We start from the raw sequence: 21,718 nt of genomic DNA, 5'->3' as shown, positions 1-21,718 counted from the left end.
CCTGCTCTGACGTCTCTCTCCTCATAGTGCGTCTGGGTGGTGAGCTTCCTCTCCGCCTTCTTCCTGAGCCTGCCCTACGGTGTGGCAGTGGGGGTCACCTTCTCCGCCCTGGTTGTGGTCTTCCAGACCCAGTTGTAAGTAATGGCCCCTCCCCCAGGGCATGGCCATCAGGCCCCAGCTGGTCTTCAGGGGCTGCCATGGGGGGCCTGGCGCAGCTCCTGGGCCCCACTGCCCGCTGGGTCTGGCTCTGGAGGGGCTGCCAGGCCCGAGGAGAGCCCGGCCCAGCTGGGACTGCTGGCACAGGCTGGGCCGTCTGACTCCCATGTCCTGAAAACCCAGGGGAACCCATCATGGTCATAGAGGGCTGGGGGCCCAGAGGAAGTGGGGTTGGGCCGGCGGGTGAGACTCAGTGTCCTTCCAAAAGTGTGCCAGCCCCCAGATTAGATGGGATCCCACCCCGAGGGAGCCGTGGGCCAGAGGACAGCTAAGTCTCTCCCATAAAAACATTAAGTGAAGCAGACAGGGAATCCAGTCCGGGGCAGGAAGGATCCTGAATGTCAGGGACCTGTTTTCTCCTCTTGAGAACTCAGAACCAAGAAGCGGTGGCTTTGGGGCCACTTACGCTGTGTTCTCCACCTTCCTGCCCAGTGAGCCCCCGCCTGGGAGCTATGTCAGGGAGCTGCCTGCCATCTCTCTGATTATAGCCCAGCCACAGGCCACCAGGCGTGTGTCTCCAGTGCAGAAAGACAAACAGGAAAACCCCAGGATCAGGACAGGACCCTCTCCTGCCCTACCTCTGCCCAGACCCCAGCCCAAGCGTCCCTCCAGGCCCGTCTGCTAATAGCATCCTCTTGTGTTTGTCTTTTCTTCTTCATCCAGTCGTAATGGCTGTGCTTTGGCCCAAGTCATGGACACTGACATTTACGTGAATCCCAAGACCTACAATAGGGTGGGTAATCCAAGCTCATGACCGCCCTCTTTCGCCCTACATCACCCCACATAAAAGGGTTTTGTGAAAAACCGATAAAAGATATCGCTGCTGACTGAGCTGACTCTCCCTGCCACAGGTCCAAGAAATCCAAGGTATAAAGATCATCACTTACTGCTCTCCTCTCTACTTTGCCAACTCAGAGATCTTCAGGCAAAAAGTCATTGCCAAGGTAAGGCTCAGTCCCCTGGTGACCAGAGGGAATGGACAGAGTGTGCCTGGCAGAGGCAAGAAAGGGTGCTGGGAGCCAAGATCTGGCCTCTTCCTCCAGACAGGTGTGGACCCCCAGAAAGTGTTGCTGGCCAAGCAAAAAAGCCTCAAGAAGCAGGAGAAGGGGAGAACAATGCCCAAGCAACAGAGGAAGTCTCTGTTCATGAAAACCAAGGTGAACTGAGGCTAGAAACAGCCCACGCCCTCTCCCTTGCCCTCTCTGACCTTGCCACCTGGTGCCCCACCTCCCAGCACCCTCAGAGGCAAGGACAGCAAGCCTCTGTGGCCACTGCCTGGTGGATGTTGTCTGTGGGCATCTTCTCCTTGGATGAGGAGCCGTCAGCTCCCAGGGTAACCACTTAACTCCATGGCCCCCTCCTCATTTTCTGGCTAAGATGAGATACACCCATGGACTTATGAGCAATCCCAGATTGCTCATAAGTTGCAAGAGTTGCAAGTGAATTTCCTGGGGTCCCCAGCCAACCTAGAACTAGGAAGGTGGGTGTGGATGTGGGAATTCTGCAGAGAAAAAGGTAAACACGGGTAAATGCAAAAAGGGTCTCAGTTGTTTCCAAAAGGGCTTCCTCCCAGAGCAGAGTAGACTGAAGCTTCAGTGGCTCTCTTAGAAGGGTCCTCTAAGTTTGCCTGCGTTACGGAGACCAAACGTGCAGACCTGCTCAAAGAGGAGGCTTTAGGAGGCGCCAGTCCTCAGGGATTACAGGGGCTTGGATTCCCCACCACGAAGTCCTCTTATTCACCTTCACCTGCACGCACCTTGCCCCAGCTTCAGCCACAGCAAAGTCTAATTGAGCCTGATGACCCTGACTGCGCCCTCCCACCCCCCCTCCAGACTGTCTCCCTGCAGGAGCTGCAGCAGGACTTTGAGAACGGCTCCCCGACCGACCCCAACAACAACCAGACGCCAGCTAACGGAGCCAGCGTATCCTACATCACCTTCAGCCCTGACCGCTCCAACGCTGCCCACTGCGAGCCCCCAGCCTCTGCTAAGCCCAGTGACACACTGGCCGGCGTCCCACCCTTTGTCACCTTCCACACTCTCATCCTCGACATGAGTGGGGTCAGCTTTGTGGATCTGATGGGCATCAAAACCCTGGCCAAGGTGAGGGAGCCCAAGGCAGAGGGAGCCCCAGCCCACCCCAACCCCGACTCCCTCACCCCTACCCTCCCACACTCCCTTTCCCCAGAGCCTTCATTTCAAACGACTAAGTGAGGAAGCTCACCAGGGAGCCTACCATCTCCTAAAATCCCTTTTCCCAGATGCCACCAGGACAGGATGCTGCCTGCAGAGCAGGCCCAGACAGCACAGAACAATGCGTGCCCGGGCCCCGCGGGTCTACCCCATCCTAGCACCCCTCTCTAGCAGACGCGGGAACCTGGCCCAGGGTCCTCTGAGTAGAGCTCGTTTGGCCCAGGTTCATGGTCTAGTGCTCCTCCCCACACTCACCCAGACACTCTAGCATCAGCCGGGTCTGGCCAACCGAGGGAAGAAGAAGAAATAATATCAGCGGCCCTCACCTTTAGGCCAGACGGCTCACAGGGCTGCTTGAATAAATGCATCCGTCTGATAGCTTTCAGCAGCCACTTCTGATGGCAGAGTCATCTCAGACTGGCCCAGAGAGAGGCAGCACAGTAGAACCGAGCACGAGAACACACAGGCTGACGGCCTCGTCAACCGGCGCACAGCCGGCTCCATCCCCAGACAAGGGCTCAGCCTGCTCCCGCAGCCTGGGTCTACTAGGATCCAGGTGGCTGAGGCATTAGCCATTCCAGGCCATGGTCCTCCCCCGCGGCTTCAGCCTAAGCCTCAAAGGCAGGCAGGAGGTGGGGTCTGGGATTCTAAGCTATCGAAAGAAAAGATCTGGCCCCATAAGAAGGGGCCACGGGAACACTAAGTGGCTGCCTTGCTGGCAAAGCCCCATGTCTGCCTCACTTTCCAGAGGAGCGGTCAGCCAACACTCCAGGGAGGAGTGGTGTGCTTTGCTGCTATTTTTATCTCAGGCTGCCAGGGCTCTCCTGGTTGCTTATTTGTTTGGCTTCCCTCTCAAGTGCGTTTTGTGAATCACTTTGGAGGCCCACTCAGAACATTCCTTTCCTTCTGTCTCCCTACCCAACTCGCTCCCGACTCCTCCAGCTGAGCTCCACCTATGAGAAGATAGGGGTGAAGGTCTTCTTGGTGAACATTCATGGTAAGAGAAGAAGGATGTTTCGGGGACTGGAAGGCTGACGAGGGCCTAGGGTGGGACTAGGTGGGTGGGAGGCCGAATAGTGAGGGGGTAGAAACTAGAACAGCACCTGTTCCCCTAAACTACTGCCTGCTCACAAGAACTCAGGCACAAGTCAGAAGAGACTGCAGCATAACATCCTATATGCTGTGCTATGCTGAGTCGCTTCAGCCATGTCTGACTCTGTGTGACCCTATGGACTGTAGTCTGCCAGGCTCCTCTGACCATGGGATTCTCCATGGGATTCTCTCTAGCCAAGAATACTGGAGCGGGTTGCCATGACCTCCTCCAAGGTATCTTCCCAACCCAGGGATCAAACCCGCGTCTACTGCACTGGCAAGCAGGTTCTTTACCACTGCTGCTGCTGCTGCTGCCAAGTCGCTTCGGTCGTGTCTGACTCTGTGCGACCCCATAGATGGCAGCCCACCAGGCTCCCCCGTCCCTGGGATTCTCCAGGCAAGAACACTGGAGTGGGTTGCCATTTCCTTCTCCGATGCATGAAAGTGAAAAGTGAAAGTGAAGTCGCTGAGTCTTGTCCGACTTCTAGCGACCCCATGGACTGCGGCCCACCAGGCTCCTCCGTCCATAGGATTTTCCAGGCAAGAGTACTGGAGTGGGGTGCCATTGCCTTCTCCGTCTTTACCGCTAGCGGTCCCAATAAAAGAGTTGGGCGGCGGGGATTGTGAAGTTAAGGAGCGGCAACTAGGATTCTGATTTGCCCACCACTAATTTGCCATGTTCAGCTCAGTTGAAGAATCTGCCTGCAATGCAGGAGACCCCAGTTCGATTCCTGGGTCCGGCAGATCTCCTGGAGAACGGCTAGGCTACCCATTCCAGTATTCTTGGGCTTCCCTTGTGGCTCAGCTGGTGAAGAATCTGCCTGCAGTGCGGGAGACCTGCGTTCGATCCCTGGGTTGGGAAGATCTGCTGGGAAAGGAAAAGACCACCCACTCCAGTATTCTGGCCTGGAGAATTCCATGGACTGTATAGTCCATGGGGTTGCAAAGAGTCGGACATGACTGAGCGACTTTCACTTTCAATTTGCCATGTATCCTTGGCCAAGTCACTTCATCTGCCTGGGGATCGATTGCCACCTACATAACATGAAGAGGTTGACTAGATGAACCAGGGAATCTTCTCCAAATCCAAAAGTCCATAAATAGGCAGAACGCACAGATATACCATAACTCTTCAGGGAAGATACACATGCAGTTTTACAAGATACACATGCAGTCTCCACAGGGCCCACAAACACAGCCCCCAGTCCCTGTCCACACAGCAGTGGACTTCTCATCAGCATGTGTGCGGAGTACAGGGATGTGGACACAGCGAGAACACACAGACGCACAGGAGAAAGGGAAAGGCACACGTTTGCACACCCCACTGCCCTCGGGGGGCCAGCGCCTTCCAGCAGGACCAGCCAGCCCCCACACCGGCCTGCGCGTGGCACAGACTCTGCAAGCTCCACCCGCATAGAGTCTGCACGGGTTCTGCTCTGAGCGTGTGTGCATGCGCACCTGCTCTGTGTGTGCGCCAGAGCTGGAATCAGAGGCTCCCTGCCCACCCTCACTGGACACGTCTCAGGAAATCATCCCCAGGGCTGAGGCGGAGTAAGGGCTCTGCCACACACCGGGCTCTGCAGGAAAGGTCTGGGTGAACAGGAGGAAGAATGGACCCTCAAGGGACAGAACTGGCCCATGATTTCGGCTTTCCCTCACCACCAAGTACGGGCACCCTGAATCAAGCTATTTCCTTCTGCCCGGGGTTGAAGGTTCAGCATCCTCAAGCTCACGTTGCCCTCTGCTGTCCAGAACTGATACTGCAAGGCCAAGGCCCAGGCCCTGTGAGGCAGCAAGGGCACGACCCCCAGGCCTCTCTCTCTCCGTCTCCCCCACCCCCAGCTCCAGGCCACAGTGGCGTCAGCTTTTGAAGGTGACCTTTCCCTCCTTGCAGCCCAGGTGTACAATGACATCAGCCACGGAGGCCTCTTTGAAGACGGGTGTCTAGAGCGCAGTCACGTCTTTCCCAGCATACACGATGCGGTCCTCTTTGCCCAGGCGCAGGCCGGGGAAGTGGCCCCGGGACACGACTTCCAAGGGGTAAGGCCTCTGCACCTGGGGAATCCTAGGCCCCAGGGCATTGAAACAACAGACCGGTTTGCGTTCCAACACCTGTTCTATCAATTAACTTTCCTTAATCCCTGTTTTCTTAGCTGTGGAACGGGTGCCTTAAAGATCTCACAGGATCTTTCTTTTGTTTTGGTTTTAGGATTAACTGGTAATTATATCTTTTGTGTCACTTGAAAGAGCTTTGTATATTACAAAATATTTATTATTATCAGTTTTGAGGTCAAACACCCGAAGCACAGTAGGTTATGCCTGGTATTCTGACATGGCTCAACCATCCTATTCCTTCCCTCTTTCTACAAGACGTTTTGGAGAAGGGAGGGGAGTAAGCCTGCCTGTTTTAATTTAACCGAGATTAGAGATTTCAGGCTGGTGACGGATGAAGAGTGTGGATCAGGGTTTTGTCTCAGTGTCTTGACATTTAATTTACTAGCTCAGTAAGTGGTATGCCAATGAGCTACAAATAACAGTGTCTACAAATAACACTCCAGAAAGCTGGGGAGGCAGAAAAAGCCCATCCCATCGGCATCCCTGCCCAGGCCTCCCCAGACAGCTCCATCTTCCAGGCTGCCCTGCCAGCTCATCTTCGGCCCTCGGCCTGCCAAGCTTCTGTGCCCTAGTCCAGGATGCAAACCCCTTCTACCCTCAGGGATCATAAGAAAGGCTTTTCTGGCCCTAGAGCAACCATTTGCTCTTTGCTTTTTGAGACTGATGAAGCTGGAGCCATCTGTTCTGGGTGCAGAAAGCCTGTCCAGGGAAACACGGGGCTGGGCACCCACCCGCCACACACAGAGGCAAACTGTGAGAGCAGTGGCCTTCCTGGCCTCGTGCCCTTTGCCAGCAGAGCAAAGAGAGGGAGATTCTGGGGAAACCCTCATCATCATAACTGCACAAATAATGCCCAGTTTCTACAGTTTAAATTCTTAAAGATGTATATTATACCAATTGTATATTTACATATTACATATTACAGAATATATTCATATCTGTAAATTATATACACACACACACTGTTTCAACAGCGTGGTAAGGCAGAGAGCCAGCAAAGTGAGTGTGATCATCCTACTTTTACAGAGAAGGGAGATGGATTCCCCAGGTCAGGCAGCTAGGTGAGCTAGGTAAACCTTTCCTGCTTCTAAAGTGCCCGCCAAGGGAGCCGACCCCGATGCACACCTGTCTACAGGGAAGAGGGAAACCGCGGCTGTGCTATATTTTGAGAGGCAAATGAGGGAGGGGAGGGAAAGGACAAGAGGCCAAGTTACATCAGAACATACGATGCCCTCCCCGAGCCTGCCATTTGTGCCAGACCATCATTCAGTCGCTGCAGCTCACTCTGCACTGGTTTCCCCCACCCAGGGGCCCGTGGACCCTGAGCTTTCTCTGTACGAGCCGGAGGAGGACAGCCCCAGCTACTGGGATTTAGAGCAGGTAAGCTGACTAGCGGGGGTCAGGGGAAGGAAGGAGACCCTCTCCCATCCAAAGTGTTGGCTGGGCTCTCCCACCAGAAGCCAGAGCAGTCACCTTGAAGGCAATAATGTTTCTTTCTCACCGTTCTTTTAATAGCAGATCTTAATTCTTCTCACTCCCTGAAAGGCATCATGGGGGACGGGAGAGTCACTGGATCAAGTCCTAGAGAAATAACATCTATTCTTACCTCTCCCACGCACTGGCCACATGATCTTGGGCAAGCCACGTGACACCACCAGGCCCCCAGTGTTTATCATTGTAAAATAAGGGAAATACGAGGAATACCTGTCCCATCTACCTAACAAGATTAGTGAGGGATGCTTTTGTTCTTTTGTCAATTCAACTGGTATCAATGGTGTGCCTACTACTTGCCTGACACTGTCCCAGGGTGGGCACATATCCGAACAGATGAATTCCAGGGGTACAAATACTACTGCAGGTGGGCAGCCCTTCCGAGCCATGCAGATGTGGCGCGTACTTCATATAGAACTCTATGATCCCGACATGAAAAGTAGCCCCACCCCAATGCCCTGAATCAAAGAAACCAAAGCTTTAAAGAAATCCAGCTCTGGGTCTATTAGAAAGAACAGCTCACTCTGTGCCTCTTCCCATTCTTTTTGAGAGTGAGTTCCGATGGTCCTCTGAGCCCATCGCTGGGAGTGCTGGTGGCATGCAGCAGGCATCAGGGAATAGAGCCAGGCCGCAAAGACTTGGCACACTGATTTCTGGGCCCCCACAGAATCTCCAGCACATTCCAAACACCTGGCTAGGACAAAACAGCTTGTCGGAGCAAGAAACGACTTTAGAGCTTTTCTGATCTCAATCCTCACCTGACCTAATGAAGAAAGGAGAGCAAAAAAGGAGGGAGGGACCTGTGACGGTCACACAGCACAGCAGGGGTGATTCAAAACTAGATTTCAAGCTTCTTCTCCCCTCACCAGTTCACCTCTTGGGCTGACCCTGCCCCTCCACTGTTCACACACACACATCCACACACCCACCCTCACTTCCTCATAACGCCTTCCTCGAAACGCCAGCCAGGGTCTCGTAGGGTCACCTGGCAATTGTGACCACTCAGATCTAATGCTCTCTCCCCCACCCCCCTTCCTGTGGCCGCTGCAGGAGATGTTCGGAAGCATGTTTCATGCAGAGACCCTGACTGCCCTGTGAGGGCCCAGGCCGCCTCCAGAGCACCTCGGACGCCCGTGAAGGATGAGCCTGGGACTGCAGGGAGTGGAGGGTCGAGGAGAACACCTCCACCGGAACCCTGGTGCCTCTCCATCCTCCTCGTCTCTCACTCTTACGTCCCCCCAGGCACCTCTAGAGCTAGCCGATCTCACCAGCAGGAAGAGACACCTCTTCGCCCTCCTACTGACCCGCAGGGCCCCAACCCGCAATGAGCATGCCTCCTGCTGGCTGCTCTGCACCTGCCCACACCCTGCCTGTGGCCGCTGAGGGGACCCTTCACTGCCAGGCTCCAAGAGTGACTCGGGAACGGAGAGAAAGCTCGTGCTGACGTAGCACGCAAGCTCTGAGAGTGCCCTGAGACCCGCACGCCTCGGCGTCAGGTCATGTCACGCTGTCACAGGACACAGGGAGAAGCCGGCCCACGACTCTGTGGCTCATCCCCTCCCACTACCCCAAGCAGTCCCCGGCAGCTCTGTACTCCTGGGCCCATGGGCTCCAACCACCCAGGAATCTCCATCTTGGCGACTGTGCCCCCTTCCTCCTCCTCTCAAGGCTGCTGAGACCCCCACTGCTATTTGGCACATCAGACTCTAGTCTGGGGAGCGGCCACCAAAAGTACCTTCCCAGGGGTAGCCTCCTGAAACATTATCACTCCCCCTACCCTTGAGGGCTGCTCCCCTCTACTTGAGACCAGGTAGAAACCCAGGAGGAACAGGGGGTAGCTGGCAGAACCCTCTGGCAGCCTAGCAACAGATACCAGTTATTCCACACAAAAGCTTTGGGCAGTCCCTGTACTGGAGACGTGGAGGTGAAGGGACGCTCCATCAGTCCAAGGCCAACTGGTGGGGCCCAAGCCCTGACAGCCCCCCTGACCTTAGAAACACCTCCCCCACTGGAGAAGTCTGCCTTGTCCTCTTCTTTGGGAAAGAGCCAATGGTTTTAACTCTCCCTTATCAACTCGGGGCCTGAGTGGTTCAGTCAGGTGAGGGAAGATGCCTCCAAGGGCATATCCCACCTGCGTGCCCGGTGTGGAGAAGGGCTGATGCAGACTGAGTCTTCCGCCACAGGGATCCCATAACAAATTCAGGATCTGAGGCCATCTCCTTCTAGGAAAGATGAGAAGAGGGGTTAAGCTCTCCATATTTATAGAAAAACGTAGAAGAAACCCACTATTGACTTGAAAATAAATAGGTTCCATGGTCAGGTGTTTTGGGAAATTTTCCACGGAAGTGCACAGAAAACGCTCTGGCCTCACCGCACTGCATCTCCCAAGCTCCTTCGGTGAGTGATCCCTGCCCAAAGGCTGGGCTGGCCCAACCCGGGAAAACGCTGGAGTTCCTAATCTCTGCCTGACCTGCATTGTGTGTCTGTTGACCGTGAGCTGGTCAGCTAGCAAGTCTTCACAGAGTTAAAGGAGGGGGTGCTGGTGAAGAGCCAACAGATTCTTGGCCTACAAGCATTGCTTCTCTGTGAATTCATTATGCCATCTGGCTGCCAGTGGAACTCAAAACTTGGAAGGCAGAGGACAGTGTTATCTGGGATTCACCGTGCCTAGCACCCGAAGTGCCAAGTTTTGGGAGGACAGGAACCATAGCCAATGAAAACTCAACCTCCCCTGCTCCACCTCCTGCAAAGTCCAGCTCAGGCCCAAGAGGTGGGGGAAAGATCACAGACTCTCAGGACATCCCAAGTCACAAGTGCTTTGGGAACCAAGTGTCTAGAACCCTCAAGGACTTGCTGAAGTGACTGCAAACCCCCAGGCCAGCCCCAGACATAAAGGGGATTGCTGGCACACAGGGGCCTCGAGTGGGGGCTCACGGAGGGATCCAGCACCATGTCTAAGGGTGTAAGTGCCACCAGAGTCCACGGCGGAGGTGAGGTGGGAAACACCTGGGGTGGAGAGAGACAACCCGAAGAGAACTCACTGCTGGAATGCCTTAGCGAGAACACAAACTCACACAGACCACTTACCGAACGTGACTGAGGCAGGGAAGGTGGGAAGGTAGAGAAAGCATCCACGATTTCAAAACTTCTGAATGTTCTTAGTGATACTGATGTGGTTCCCTGGAACCAGGACTCTTGAGATATTTGTGTAATTTATTTAATTTAAACGCCATTCTCCTTTTGTTCATTTTGCTAATAAAGTGGTTTTGAAATGTGAACGAATGCATGTGTTCAGGTGGTTTTACAGAGAGACAAACAAGTCACCTCCAGGAAGAGGTGGCCTTTCTTTGCCCAGTCCCTGGGGGGAAAGAAACAGAAAGCTAAGACTTCTCCTTGAGTCTCCCAGCTCCTCTCTGGGGTCTGGTTTTCCACTCCTGGGAATGAATAAACTCCCATGATACAGCTGAAGAACAGAGATAGGGTAAAACACCTGGTCCAAGGGATCCTCCAACTCAAGACCCGTTCCCAGAGCCAACTTTGTGATTTCTGTGGCTATCAGGGAAGTCGAACTTCCACTGTTTCATGTGCTAGTACTTCAGCATTCATGAGAAGTCTCTCGAACTTGAGTCCTATCAATACTCAGCAGAGCTTTCAGAATCCCCAGTTCGGGGGAGCACACAGCCTAATCCCACATTTCCTTCCCCTGTTTGTGAGACAATGCAGGCAGCAAAAGGCCAAAGGACTCAAGTGTCCAACAAGCTTGGCTGATCAGGAACTTTGTTTGCTAACTGTAGGAAATAAGAGGAATCACAGAAAAAGAGCAAAGACTCCTTCTATCTGAAGGAGACAGAAATAGGATGAAGTGGCAAGAGAGGGAGAACTAGAGATTAGACAAAGCAAAGAAGGAAGGACGATCAGCAGGATAGATGTATGGAAACAAAGACATCAAAAGCACTAGAAAAGGGAGAAACAGGTGAAGGAGGAAGAGGATAGGTTGCAGAGGCAGAGAAGCCATTGAGTTCCAAAACAACAATGTATCTAAAATAAATTAATCTTGCCTCACCGTGCTATATAAATGCCCTTCAAGATCTGAGTAAGCTGGCAATGGGCATCCCTCCCTTTTGAATTGTATATGTATTTTTAATGATACTATCTTAGCCTGACCACTAAAAGTAGAACATGAGACAAAAGCTCCCACACAGGTATTTGAGAAGCGACACCAGGGAGCAGGAGTGAAAGGCTGAAGGAGTGAAACAGGCAGGGAGGGAAAACCAACAAAAGAATGAGTTACTGTGGTAGCCCCTACGGAGGGCAACTGGGGCTCCAAGCTCCCGGAGGCTGCGAAGCGCACCTCCAAACTGACCTGGAGAAACGTTTAACCATCTTTCCCAGCTTATCTTGGTCAAGGGTGACCTATATGGGTTGCAAGGACGTGAGCACAGAGTAGTTCCCGAGGGGCCCTTTGCTATGGCATCAGGAAAGCCCCCCAGGGCAGGAAGGAAGAGATGTGCTTGGCTCCAGGAGAGGCCAGTAGGTAAGACTGCTCAGAATATTACCTCTCAAGAGGGTTCAGAGGAGAGTTTTGAGTGGCATATAAGCAGCATATAAATCAGATGCGTTTCTTTAACCTATCTATAAAACCTATTTTTACCGTTAGTTGTAAAACTACAACATGGCTTTAGCAGTCTTTAGGGAAGAAGTGTCAAAACTTCTGTGTTAGCTAGACTTACTGTGGTTATTTCACAATATAAAAAAATATCAAATCATTATATTGTATACCTTAAACTAATAAATTATTATATATGAATTATATCTCAATCTTTTAATTCTATAAGATGATCTCCCCATTCTACCATGGAATGGAGTATTTTAAGACTATGCATTCCTAAACATGGTCTCTAATACAATTCGTTATTAAGAGGTACCAGGGCCCCTCAGAGCAATGACTGGTTACAGGGCCAGGGCAGGGTAGGGACGAAATGAATCTGAAACAACTTTTTATGCCAGGAGGCAAGAAATTGCTCCCCAGAAATGATGGAGGCATATCACAAGGTCACAGAAATCAGATTCAAACACCTTCTACTAACCAAATGTACGGTAATTGGGGCACCAAAATAAACACAATGATGGATTTTAAACCACTAAAAACAATAATTGAGACTATACCAATACTAGATAGATAGATCTCAGGTGCTCTTGCCAGTGATTCAGTCACGTCCAGCTCTTTGTGGTCCTGTGGACTGTAGCCTGCCAGGCTCCTTTGTTTAAGGGATTTTCCAGGAAAGAATCCTGGAGTGGGTTGCCATTTCCTCTAGATAGATAGAAGATAGAAGATTTGTAGTATTTTTTTTAACATCTGGAAAGGTTAGTCCCCACCTACAACATTTTTATGATATAGTTTTCTTATTGAAGGATGTAATATTCTTTCCTATTTAGATCTCCTTTTGATAATTTAAGTAGTGTTTTCTCATATAGATCTTATACATTTCTCAAGTTTATTCCTAGTTTTTTTTTTTTTTTTAACCTTTTTCTTATATAATGTAATCTTGTATTTTCTAACTAGTTGCTGTTTGCTATTGATTTCTGTATATTAACTTTGTATCCTGAGTACCTGCTGAATTCTTACAATATTAACAGTTCTGTGATAGTTTGGCTATTGAATATTTCAAGTTTGTCAGCAATACATACTATGTCTACAAATAATTATAATTTTGTCTCCTTTTCAAATCTTTATACCTCTAATCTCTTTCTCTTATTTATTTGTCTTGACTAGTTCCTGCAAAAATGATATTAAATAATACCGGTGAAAGTAGACATCCTTCTCTTATTCTCTGACTTTAATGCTAAAGTTTCTATTTTTTATTATTAAACATAATTCTGACTTTAGTATTGGAAAATATACTTTATAATTTTTTTCACATTTTTATCACAAAAGGATTGAGAAAAATCAGTCTTTCATGACAGTGTGAGACACTACATTGACCAGCTCCCCAGTGAAACTGGTAACATTTTTTTTTTAATTTAAGCCTCTATAAATGGTCCTAAAAGGGAAAACAGCAAATTAAGAAATATCTATTCAAGAAATAGCTATTAAAAGAATATAGATATAAGATATTATAAAAAAAAAAAAGAGGTAAATTTTCATGACCTAGAATTTGGCAAAATATTCTTAGATATGACACCAAATGCACTATAAAAGAACAATAAAAGAAGAAAATAGGTACATTGAATTCATCACAATTTAAAACTTCTGTGCTTCAAAAGATACAGTCAAGAAAGTAAAAATACAACCCACAGAACGGGATAAAATATTTGCAAATCATACATCTGATAGCAGCGACTTGTATCTAGAACATTAAAAAACACTTACAGCTCAAAACATTCTAATAGACATTTCTCCAGGGAAGATTTACAAATGGCCAATAAGCACGTGTCAACATCATCATTTGTCACCTGGGAAATGCAAATCAAACCCACAATGAATTATCCATATTATACATTCTTAATATTCTTTTCCATTATGCTTTATCACAAGACACTGACTATAGTTCCCTGTGCTATGCATTAGGATCTTATTGTTTATACATGTATAACTAAGTCACTTCACTGAACAGCAGAGATTGGCACAACATTGTAAATCAACTATTCTTTAATATACACGAAGGTTTATACTAACATTATTCATAATAGTCAAACAGTGAAAATCCAAATGTCCACCAATATATGAAAAGATTAATAAATGAAATGTGGTATACTCATATAATGTAACATTATTTGGACAGAAAAAGGAATGAAGTACTAATACAGGTGAACCTTGAAAAATATGTTGAATGAAAGAAACCAGACACAAAAGATCACATATTATATTGTTCCATTTACATGAGATGTCCAGAGTAGGCATGTATATAGAGATAGAAAGTAGATTAGTGATTGCTTAGGTCTAGGGAGAAATATCAATCACCTCAGATATGCAGATGACACCACCCTTATGGCAGAAAGTGAAGAGGAACTAAAAAGCCTCTTGATGAAAGTGAAAGTGGAGAGTGAAAAAGTTGGCTTAAAGCTCAACATTCAGAAAATGAAGATCATGGCATCTGGTCCCATCACTTCATGGGAAATAGATGGGAAACAGTGGAAACAGTGTCAGACTTTATTTTTCTGGGCTCCAAAATCACTGCAGATGGTGACTGCAACCATGAAATTAAAAGACGCTTACTCCTTGGAAGGAAAGTTATGACCAACCTAGATAGCATATTGAAAAGCAGAGACATTACTTTGCCAACAAAGGTCCATGTAGTCAAGGCTATGGTTTTTCCAGTGGTCATGTATGCATGTGAGAGTTGGACTGTGAAGAAAGTTGAGCGCCGAAGAATTGATGCTTTTGAACTGTGGTGTTGGAGAAGACTCTTGAGAGTCCCTTGGACTGCAAGGAGATGCAACCAGTCCATTCTGAAGGAGATCAGCCCTGGGATTTCTTTGGAAGGAATGATGCTAAAGCTGAAACTCCAGTACTTTGGCCACCTCATGTGAAGAGTTGACTCATTGGAAAAGACTCTGATGCTGGGAGGGATTGGGGGCAGGAGGAGAAGGGGATGGACGACAGAGGATGAGACGGCTGGATGGCATCACTGACTCAATGAACGTGAGTCTGAGTGAACTCCGGGAGTTGGTGATGGACAGGGAGGCCTGGCGTGCTGTGAGAGCATTTGAACTGAACTGAACTGAGGAAGAAAGGTGAATGGAATTAAGGGATGATGGTTAAAAGGTACAAGGTTTCTTTAAGGGGTGATGAAAATATTCTAAAATTGACTGTGGTGATGGTTGCACAATTCTGTGAACATATTGAATTGTATACTTAAAAAAAAAAGAAATTTGACATCTAGACACCTTGTAATGAAACTTAAGAACACTAAAAACAAAGAGAAGTCCTTAAAAGGAGCCAGAGAGAACAGTTCACTACAAAACATCAATAATTACATTATCAGCCAACTTCTCAACAGAAAAAAATGGAAGCCAGAAAACAGTAAATTAATGTCTTCAAAGTGCTAAAACAACCATCAACTTAAAATTGTATACTCAAGAAAATTATCTTGCAAGAATGAGTATAAAATAAAGATATTTTCAAATAGACAACAATTGAGAGAGTTGACTGTCATGACTTTCAGTAAAGTAGCTTCAAAAGAATGAATTTTGGGAAGAATAAAAATTATTCCGGAAGTAAGGTTTGAGATTCAAGAAGAAAGATTAAACAAGAAAACTGGTAAACATATTGGTAAATATAAAGAAATGTCTATATAATAATAATAGCAATAACTATATTATTTTTTAAAATAAATTTGAAAATTAAAATAACAAACTACAAGAGCATATAAAGAGAAGGCAACCAGAGTTAAAGTGTTCAAATGTCTTCTTATTTTTCAAAGGAAAAGAATTATAGTATTAAATTCAAATTTATTAAGTATGAATATAAAATTTCAATAGTAAATCATAAGATAGCAAAGAATATAATTTCCAAACCAGTGAGGCAGAGAATAGGATAATAAAAAAATGCACATGATGAAAATTTAATAAGCTGTTTAAAAAGCCAGTACATGGGGGGAAAGAAGCATAGAAAATGTAGTGCTAATAAAAAGAAGATAGAAATAAGCCCAAATACACAAGAAATCACAAAAAATATAACTAATCTCACTAGTAAAAGAAATTGTCTGATTAGATTAAAAATTAAATTCAGAGACCCTGTAAAACATAGGGTCACAAAAATGGAAGAAAACATATACAAGACAAATATTAACCAAAAGAATGAGGTAGCTATATTAATTGCAAAAAATTGGCTTTAAGACCAGGAGGCCATTGAAGCATAAAGAAGGCCACTATGTCATGATAAAATTTTCAACAGTTCTAAATTTGAATGAACCCAATAGAAGTCTCAAAATAAGTAGAGCAAAATTGATACTTTAAAAACTGGAAAAAATGGCAAATCCAGCAACATAATGGAAGATTTCAATATACTGTTGGGAACTCATACAGATTTTTTAAAAGTTAGGTATGAAAGAGTTAAGTAATAAAATAAACAATCTTGAGGAAGTGAATATACACAGAATTATGCACACAACAACTAAAATGCACACTTCTTAAGTACACATGAAATATTTACAAAAAGTGTTCATATACTAGGCCCCACAGCAATTCTCAACAAATTTCAAACAGAGGTATCAGTCCACATTTTGTGACACTGCATTGTAGTTAAAAATCAGTTACAAAAAGGGAATAAAATGGTATGCATTTTTAAAAATTTTAAAAACACTTCTGAAAAACTCACAAAGAAGAAATTATATGGAAGCTTTAAAACACTTAGACCTAAACAATAATGAAAATATCAAAACCCATGGTACACAGGGAAGAGTGCATCAAAATAAATTTATAGCTCTAAATGCTTTTATCAAAAAAGAAAAAAAGACAAAAATTAATGAACCAAATATTCAACTATGGCAGTTGGAAAACAAGCAAATGTAAAGAAAACAAAAGACAGGAGACAGTAAGAACTGCTAACATCCATTCAACAATTACTATATGCCATGTGATCTTCTAAGTCCTTCATGTACATAAACTAATTTAATCTTCCTAACAACTCTAAGAGGTACGTACTGTTAGTATCTCCATTTTACAGATGAGGAAACTGAAGCTCAGAAAGGTTAAGTGAATTTCCCAAGATCATTCAGCACAACTCAATGAATGTGGAAGGCCTAGGAATTTAGCTCAGAAAATCTGGCTCCAGAGTTTAAACTCTTAGCTAATATAAAGTTGAAAACTTAAGTGATGAATAAATTGCTAGTAAATATAATGTACCAAAAATGGAATCAAGAAAACAGTAGAAAGCTGAAAAGTCCTGTAACTATTAAGTGAAATCATCAGTTTAAAATCTTCCCACAGAGACAACATCAGGTCCAAATTATTCTATTTTTTAGAATTATGAGAAAATATCTTAGATATTTGATCCTACTTTATATACACTCTTCCAGAAAATACAAAAAACAAACAAACAAAACAAGTGGGAGGAAAGTCAAGCCTAGATTTCCCTTTCTTTTCCCTCCCCTCCCCTTCTTCTTCTCCTCCTTCTTCTCTCTCCACCACCTCCACCCACAACCAACTCTCTCCCTCTCTCTCTCTACCTCCTTCCCTCCCCATAAAAGCAGATCCTCATGGTCCAGCGTGCCTGCTAGAGCTGCCAGCCGTTACATGTGAAACTGGAGAAAGTGATTTAAGCAGAGAGTATCTACTTATCCTTCATTCTCCAAATTTAGTCACATGGCAAACCTAGCTACAAGGGTGGGTCTGGGAAATTTGTTTTTTTATCTGGGTGTCAATGTGTTGAGTTCATCAGGGTTCTTATTACTTAGAAAGAAGGAGAAACGATTATAGGGGCAGCTAGAAATCACTACAATATTCTCTAACTAGATTTCTACTATACACTTGATACCAAAGCCAAAAAAGAAAAATTACAGACCAATCACACTTAAAAAGAGAATTGCAAAAACCCTAAAAGAAGACCCAGCAATGGGTTTATCTAAGTTGAGTTTATCCTAGGAATGTCAGGGTGATTTACATTTTTTCAACTTATTGATAGAATTCATTACATTAACAGGCTAAAGGAGAAACATGCTCCACCAGATGTTGAGATATATTTTAAAGTTATAGTAATTAAGACAGTCATATTAGCATAGGAATAAACAAAGCCAACGGAACAATATAGAAAGCCCAGTAATGGGCTCATTCAACTGAAAACTTAGTAAATAGGAAAGTTGTCCTTGTAGATCACCGAGGAAAGGATAGACTGTTTCATGAACAGTCCTGGGAAAACTGCTATCTAGTTGGAGAAAAATAAAATTAGACCTGGCCTCACAGCATTTATAGAAAAGCAATTTCAGGTGGATTAAGATCTTTGATGTAAAAGGCAAAAGTTTAAAATGATAGCATATCAAAATATATTTATAACCTTAAATAGGAAATGACATTAAACAAGAAAACAAAAGATTGATAAATTCACCTACATTAAAATTAGACTTCAGTTCATCAAAAGAACATAAAGAAAGTGAAAATATAAGACACAAATGAACATAAATATGTGCAACATAAATATAACCAACAGAATATTACTATCCACAATATTTAGATACTCTAAAGAGTCAATAAGAAGGAAAACAACTCAAAGCAAAAATGGGCAAAAGAAGTAAACAGCCATTTTGTTGGGAAAACACAAATAGCAAATAAACATATGAACAGATACTTAAACTCCTTAATAAACTGGGAAGTACAAATTAACACCACAATGAGATATCATTTTCCAGCCACAAAATAAGCCAAATTATTCATCTGAAGTGTCTAGTGCTGGCGAGAAAGTGAAGCAACAGGAACTTACATGCTATGCACAGCCCAATGATGGGAATACAAACCGATTCAGTAGCCTTGGAAAATGATTCAGAATTTCAAGTTGAATACTCTCATACAGAACAACCCAGCTTTTCCACTCTGGGATATACACCAGAGAATCTCTCTCACCTGTAGCCCAAGAGACAAGTACAATGTATGTTTATATATTCACAGAATGCAATATCATGCGTAGTGGAATGTGAATAGACCACAGCTAGATATAACAGTATAAATAAATGCCACAAACAAAATTTTGAGTGAAAAAACTTTTCATAGGACTTTGGATTGCATGCTCTCATTTTTATGAAAGCAAGCAAAACCAAACTCTCCTCTCATACATATACATATATGTCAGGGCTCACACATATGTGGTAGAACTATTTAAAGCACACACATAGACACACACGATTTCAGATAGTGGTTACTTGGGCAGGAATTGAGGGATAGAGGCAATGGGTCACATACACATCTTCAGTGTTATTGACCATTGTGGGAAGGTCACAGTTGTTTGCATTATTATTTGCTTTACATAGTCATTGCATATACTCATTAACTTTTAAATATTACATGATAAGAGAATTTAAAGAATATTTAAGGACAGGGTAATATTCGTGATAATGCCAAAAGAAAGAAGCAGAATATAGAACTCTGCGTATAGTATGCATCTGTTTCATTTTAAACATACTTCATGTGTGAATATTTGTGAACGTAGGAAAAAACTGGGCAACATCAAAATATTATGAGTGGATATCTTTGGATATCGGGATGGCACCTGATTTTTTTTTTCTTTCTCTTTCCTGTGTTTTCCAAATAGTTCACAGGAGCATAAATGTATATTAAGTTGACAATTAAAATTTTTAAGTTTGGGGGGTAGTTCCCTGATGGCCTGGTAGTTAGGATTCCGAGCTTTCATTGCCATGGCCCAGGGTTCAATCCTTGGTTGGGGACCTGAGTTCCTACAAGCCCAGCAGCTTGGTCAAAAAAAAAAAAAAAAAATTGAGTTGGTAAGAATTAAACTACTTTTAATAAAAATTCTGTCAATGTCCCATTTTAAAAAATCATTTCAACTCTATTTTTTTTTTCACATTCAGAAATCTCATCTAATTTGTGGTGCAAAAAATAGACATATCCATTAGGACCTTGTACTTCCACAGAGTAGTTTTGCTTGAGGGATGACAGGGGAGGTGATAATGGCCCCATGGTGAAAGGACAGATGCTAACATGGCGTGACGGGGACGCCGCTGGGACTATGACCCAGATTGGGGCACAGGTATACCTACAGCTCTGCTGCACCCCTGCCCCAACCCTCTGCCTAACTTCAGGGCAGACTCTGGCCAACAAGCAACTTCAGTTCAGTTCAGTCGCTCACTTGTGTCCGACTCTTTGCAACCCCATGGACTGCAGCATGCCAGGCCTCCCTGTCCATCACCAACTCCCAGAGTTTACCCAAACTCATGTCCATTGAGTAAGTGATGCCATCCAACCATCTCATCCTCTGTTGTCCCCTTCTTCTGCCTTCAATCTTTCCCAGCATCAGGGTCTTTTCAAATGAGTCATTTCTTCTCATCAGGTGGCCAAAGTATTGGAGCTTCAGCATGAGTCCTTCCAATGAATATTCTGGACTGATTTCCTTTAGGATTGACTGGTTGGATCTCCTTGCAGTCCAAGGGGTCAAGAGTCTTCTCCAACACCACAGTTCAAAAGCATTACTTCTTCAGTGCTCAGCTTTCTTTATAGTCCAACTCTCACATCTATACATGACTACTGAAAAAAAAACCATAGCTTTGACTAGATATACCTTTGTTGGCAAATTAATTTCTCTTCTTTTTAATATGCTGTCTAGGTTGGTCATAGCTCTTCTTCCAAGGAGCAAGCGTCTTTTGATTTCATGACTGCAGTCACTACCTGCAGTGATTTTGGAGCCCGAAAAAATAAAGCCTGCCAGTGTTTCTACTGTTTCCCCATCTATTTGCCATGAAGTGATGGGACCAGATGCCATGATCTTCGTTTTCTGAATGTTGAGCTTTAAGCCAGCTTTTTCACTCTCCTCTTTCACTTTCATCAAGAGTCTCTTTAGTTCTTCTTCACTTTCTGCCAAAAGGGTGGTGTCATCTGCATATCTGAGGTTATTGATATTTCTCCTGGCAATCTTGATTCCAGCTTGTGCTTCTTCCAGTCCAGCGTTTCTCATGATGTACTCTGCATAGAAGTTAAATAAGCAGGGTGACAATATTCAGCCTTGACGAACTCCTTTTCCTATTTGGAACCAGTCTGTTGTTCCATGTCCAGTTCTAACTGTTGCTTCCTGACCTGCATACAAATTTCTCAAGAGGCAGGTCAGGTGGTCTGGTATTCCCATCTCTTGAAGAAATTTCCACAGTTTATTGTGATCCACATAGTCAAAGGCTTTAGCATAGTCAATAAAGCAGAAATAGATGTTTTTCTGGAACTCTCTTCCTTTTTCCATGATCCAGCGGATGTTGACAATTTGATCTCTGGTTCCTCTGCCTTTTCTAAAACCAGCTTGAACATCTGGAAGTTCATGGTCCATTGTTGAAGCCTGGCTTGGAGAATTTTGAGATTACTTTGCTAGTATGTGAGATGAGTGCAATTGTGTGGTAGTTTGAGCATTCTTTGGCATTGCCTTTCTTAGGGATTGGAATGAAAACTGACCTTTTCCAGTCCTGTGGCCACTGCTGTGTTTTCCAAATTTGCTGGCATATTGAGTGCAACACTTTCAAAGCATCATCTTTTAGGCTTTGAAGTAGCTCCATTGGAATTCCATCACCTCCACTAGCTTTGTTTGTAGTGATGCTTCTAGTTCTTTTTGGTGAGAAATGGCAACACAAGTCTGTGGCACGAGTATAGTATGTGGTGAAGGTCCACTTTACAGACCACGGAGAGCCGGAGCTGGGGAGGCTGGGGAGAGAGCCTCCCCTCTCCCCAGGTCAACCTTGTGGGAACCTGGAGGGAGGCAGTACAGAGCTGGGAGCAGTGGGCCAAGGTAGCCAGAAAGCCACACATCTAGGGTCTGTGCTGATCTGGGCAGTGGTGTTCAGAAGATTAGCTGGAACTTCCTCACTTGTGTTTTGTCATCATCTTCAGAGTAGCACAGACTTGGGTCTTGATATGCTTGAGCCTTAAGAATGGAGGGGCGGGGGACCCTACAAACAGGACCACACACC

The 21,718-nt window shown here is 45.5% G+C and overlaps 1 protein-coding gene and 1 long non-coding RNA gene across 5 annotated transcripts in view; one reads left to right on the top strand and one right to left on the bottom strand.

Moving 5' to 3' along the window:
* The window catches only part of SLC26A9 (solute carrier family 26 member 9), a 28,746-nt gene extending 18,362 nt beyond the window's left edge, over positions 1 to 10,384 (top strand). For both annotated transcript variants that reach the window (XM_061382024.1, XM_061382023.1), the window contains 9 exons: positions 28 to 134; positions 880 to 949; positions 1,068 to 1,160; positions 1,260 to 1,373; positions 2,049 to 2,318; positions 3,351 to 3,405; positions 5,395 to 5,540; positions 6,924 to 6,995; positions 8,157 to 10,384. In XM_061382024.1, the coding sequence (XP_061238008.1) occupies positions 28 to 134; positions 880 to 949; positions 1,068 to 1,160; positions 1,260 to 1,373; positions 2,049 to 2,318; positions 3,351 to 3,405; positions 5,395 to 5,540; positions 6,924 to 6,995; positions 8,157 to 8,204 (975 nt within the window). In that variant the 3' untranslated portion in view covers positions 8,205 to 10,384. The remainder of the gene's footprint in view (positions 1 to 27; positions 135 to 879; positions 950 to 1,067; positions 1,161 to 1,259; positions 1,374 to 2,048; positions 2,319 to 3,350; positions 3,406 to 5,394; positions 5,541 to 6,923; positions 6,996 to 8,156) is intronic.
* The window catches only part of LOC133227500 (uncharacterized), a 34,248-nt gene that overhangs the window by 10,486 nt on the left and 2,044 nt on the right, over positions 1 to 21,718 (bottom strand). The gene's annotated exons all lie outside the window — the stretch shown is intronic.

The sequence above is a fragment of the Bos javanicus genome, chromosome 16, assembly GCF_032452875.1.
Source record: "Bos javanicus breed banteng chromosome 16, ARS-OSU_banteng_1.0, whole genome shotgun sequence".
NCBI classification, from domain to species: domain Eukaryota; kingdom Metazoa; phylum Chordata; class Mammalia; order Artiodactyla; family Bovidae; genus Bos; species Bos javanicus.
This window is presented reverse-complemented; position numbering and strand designations above follow the sequence as displayed.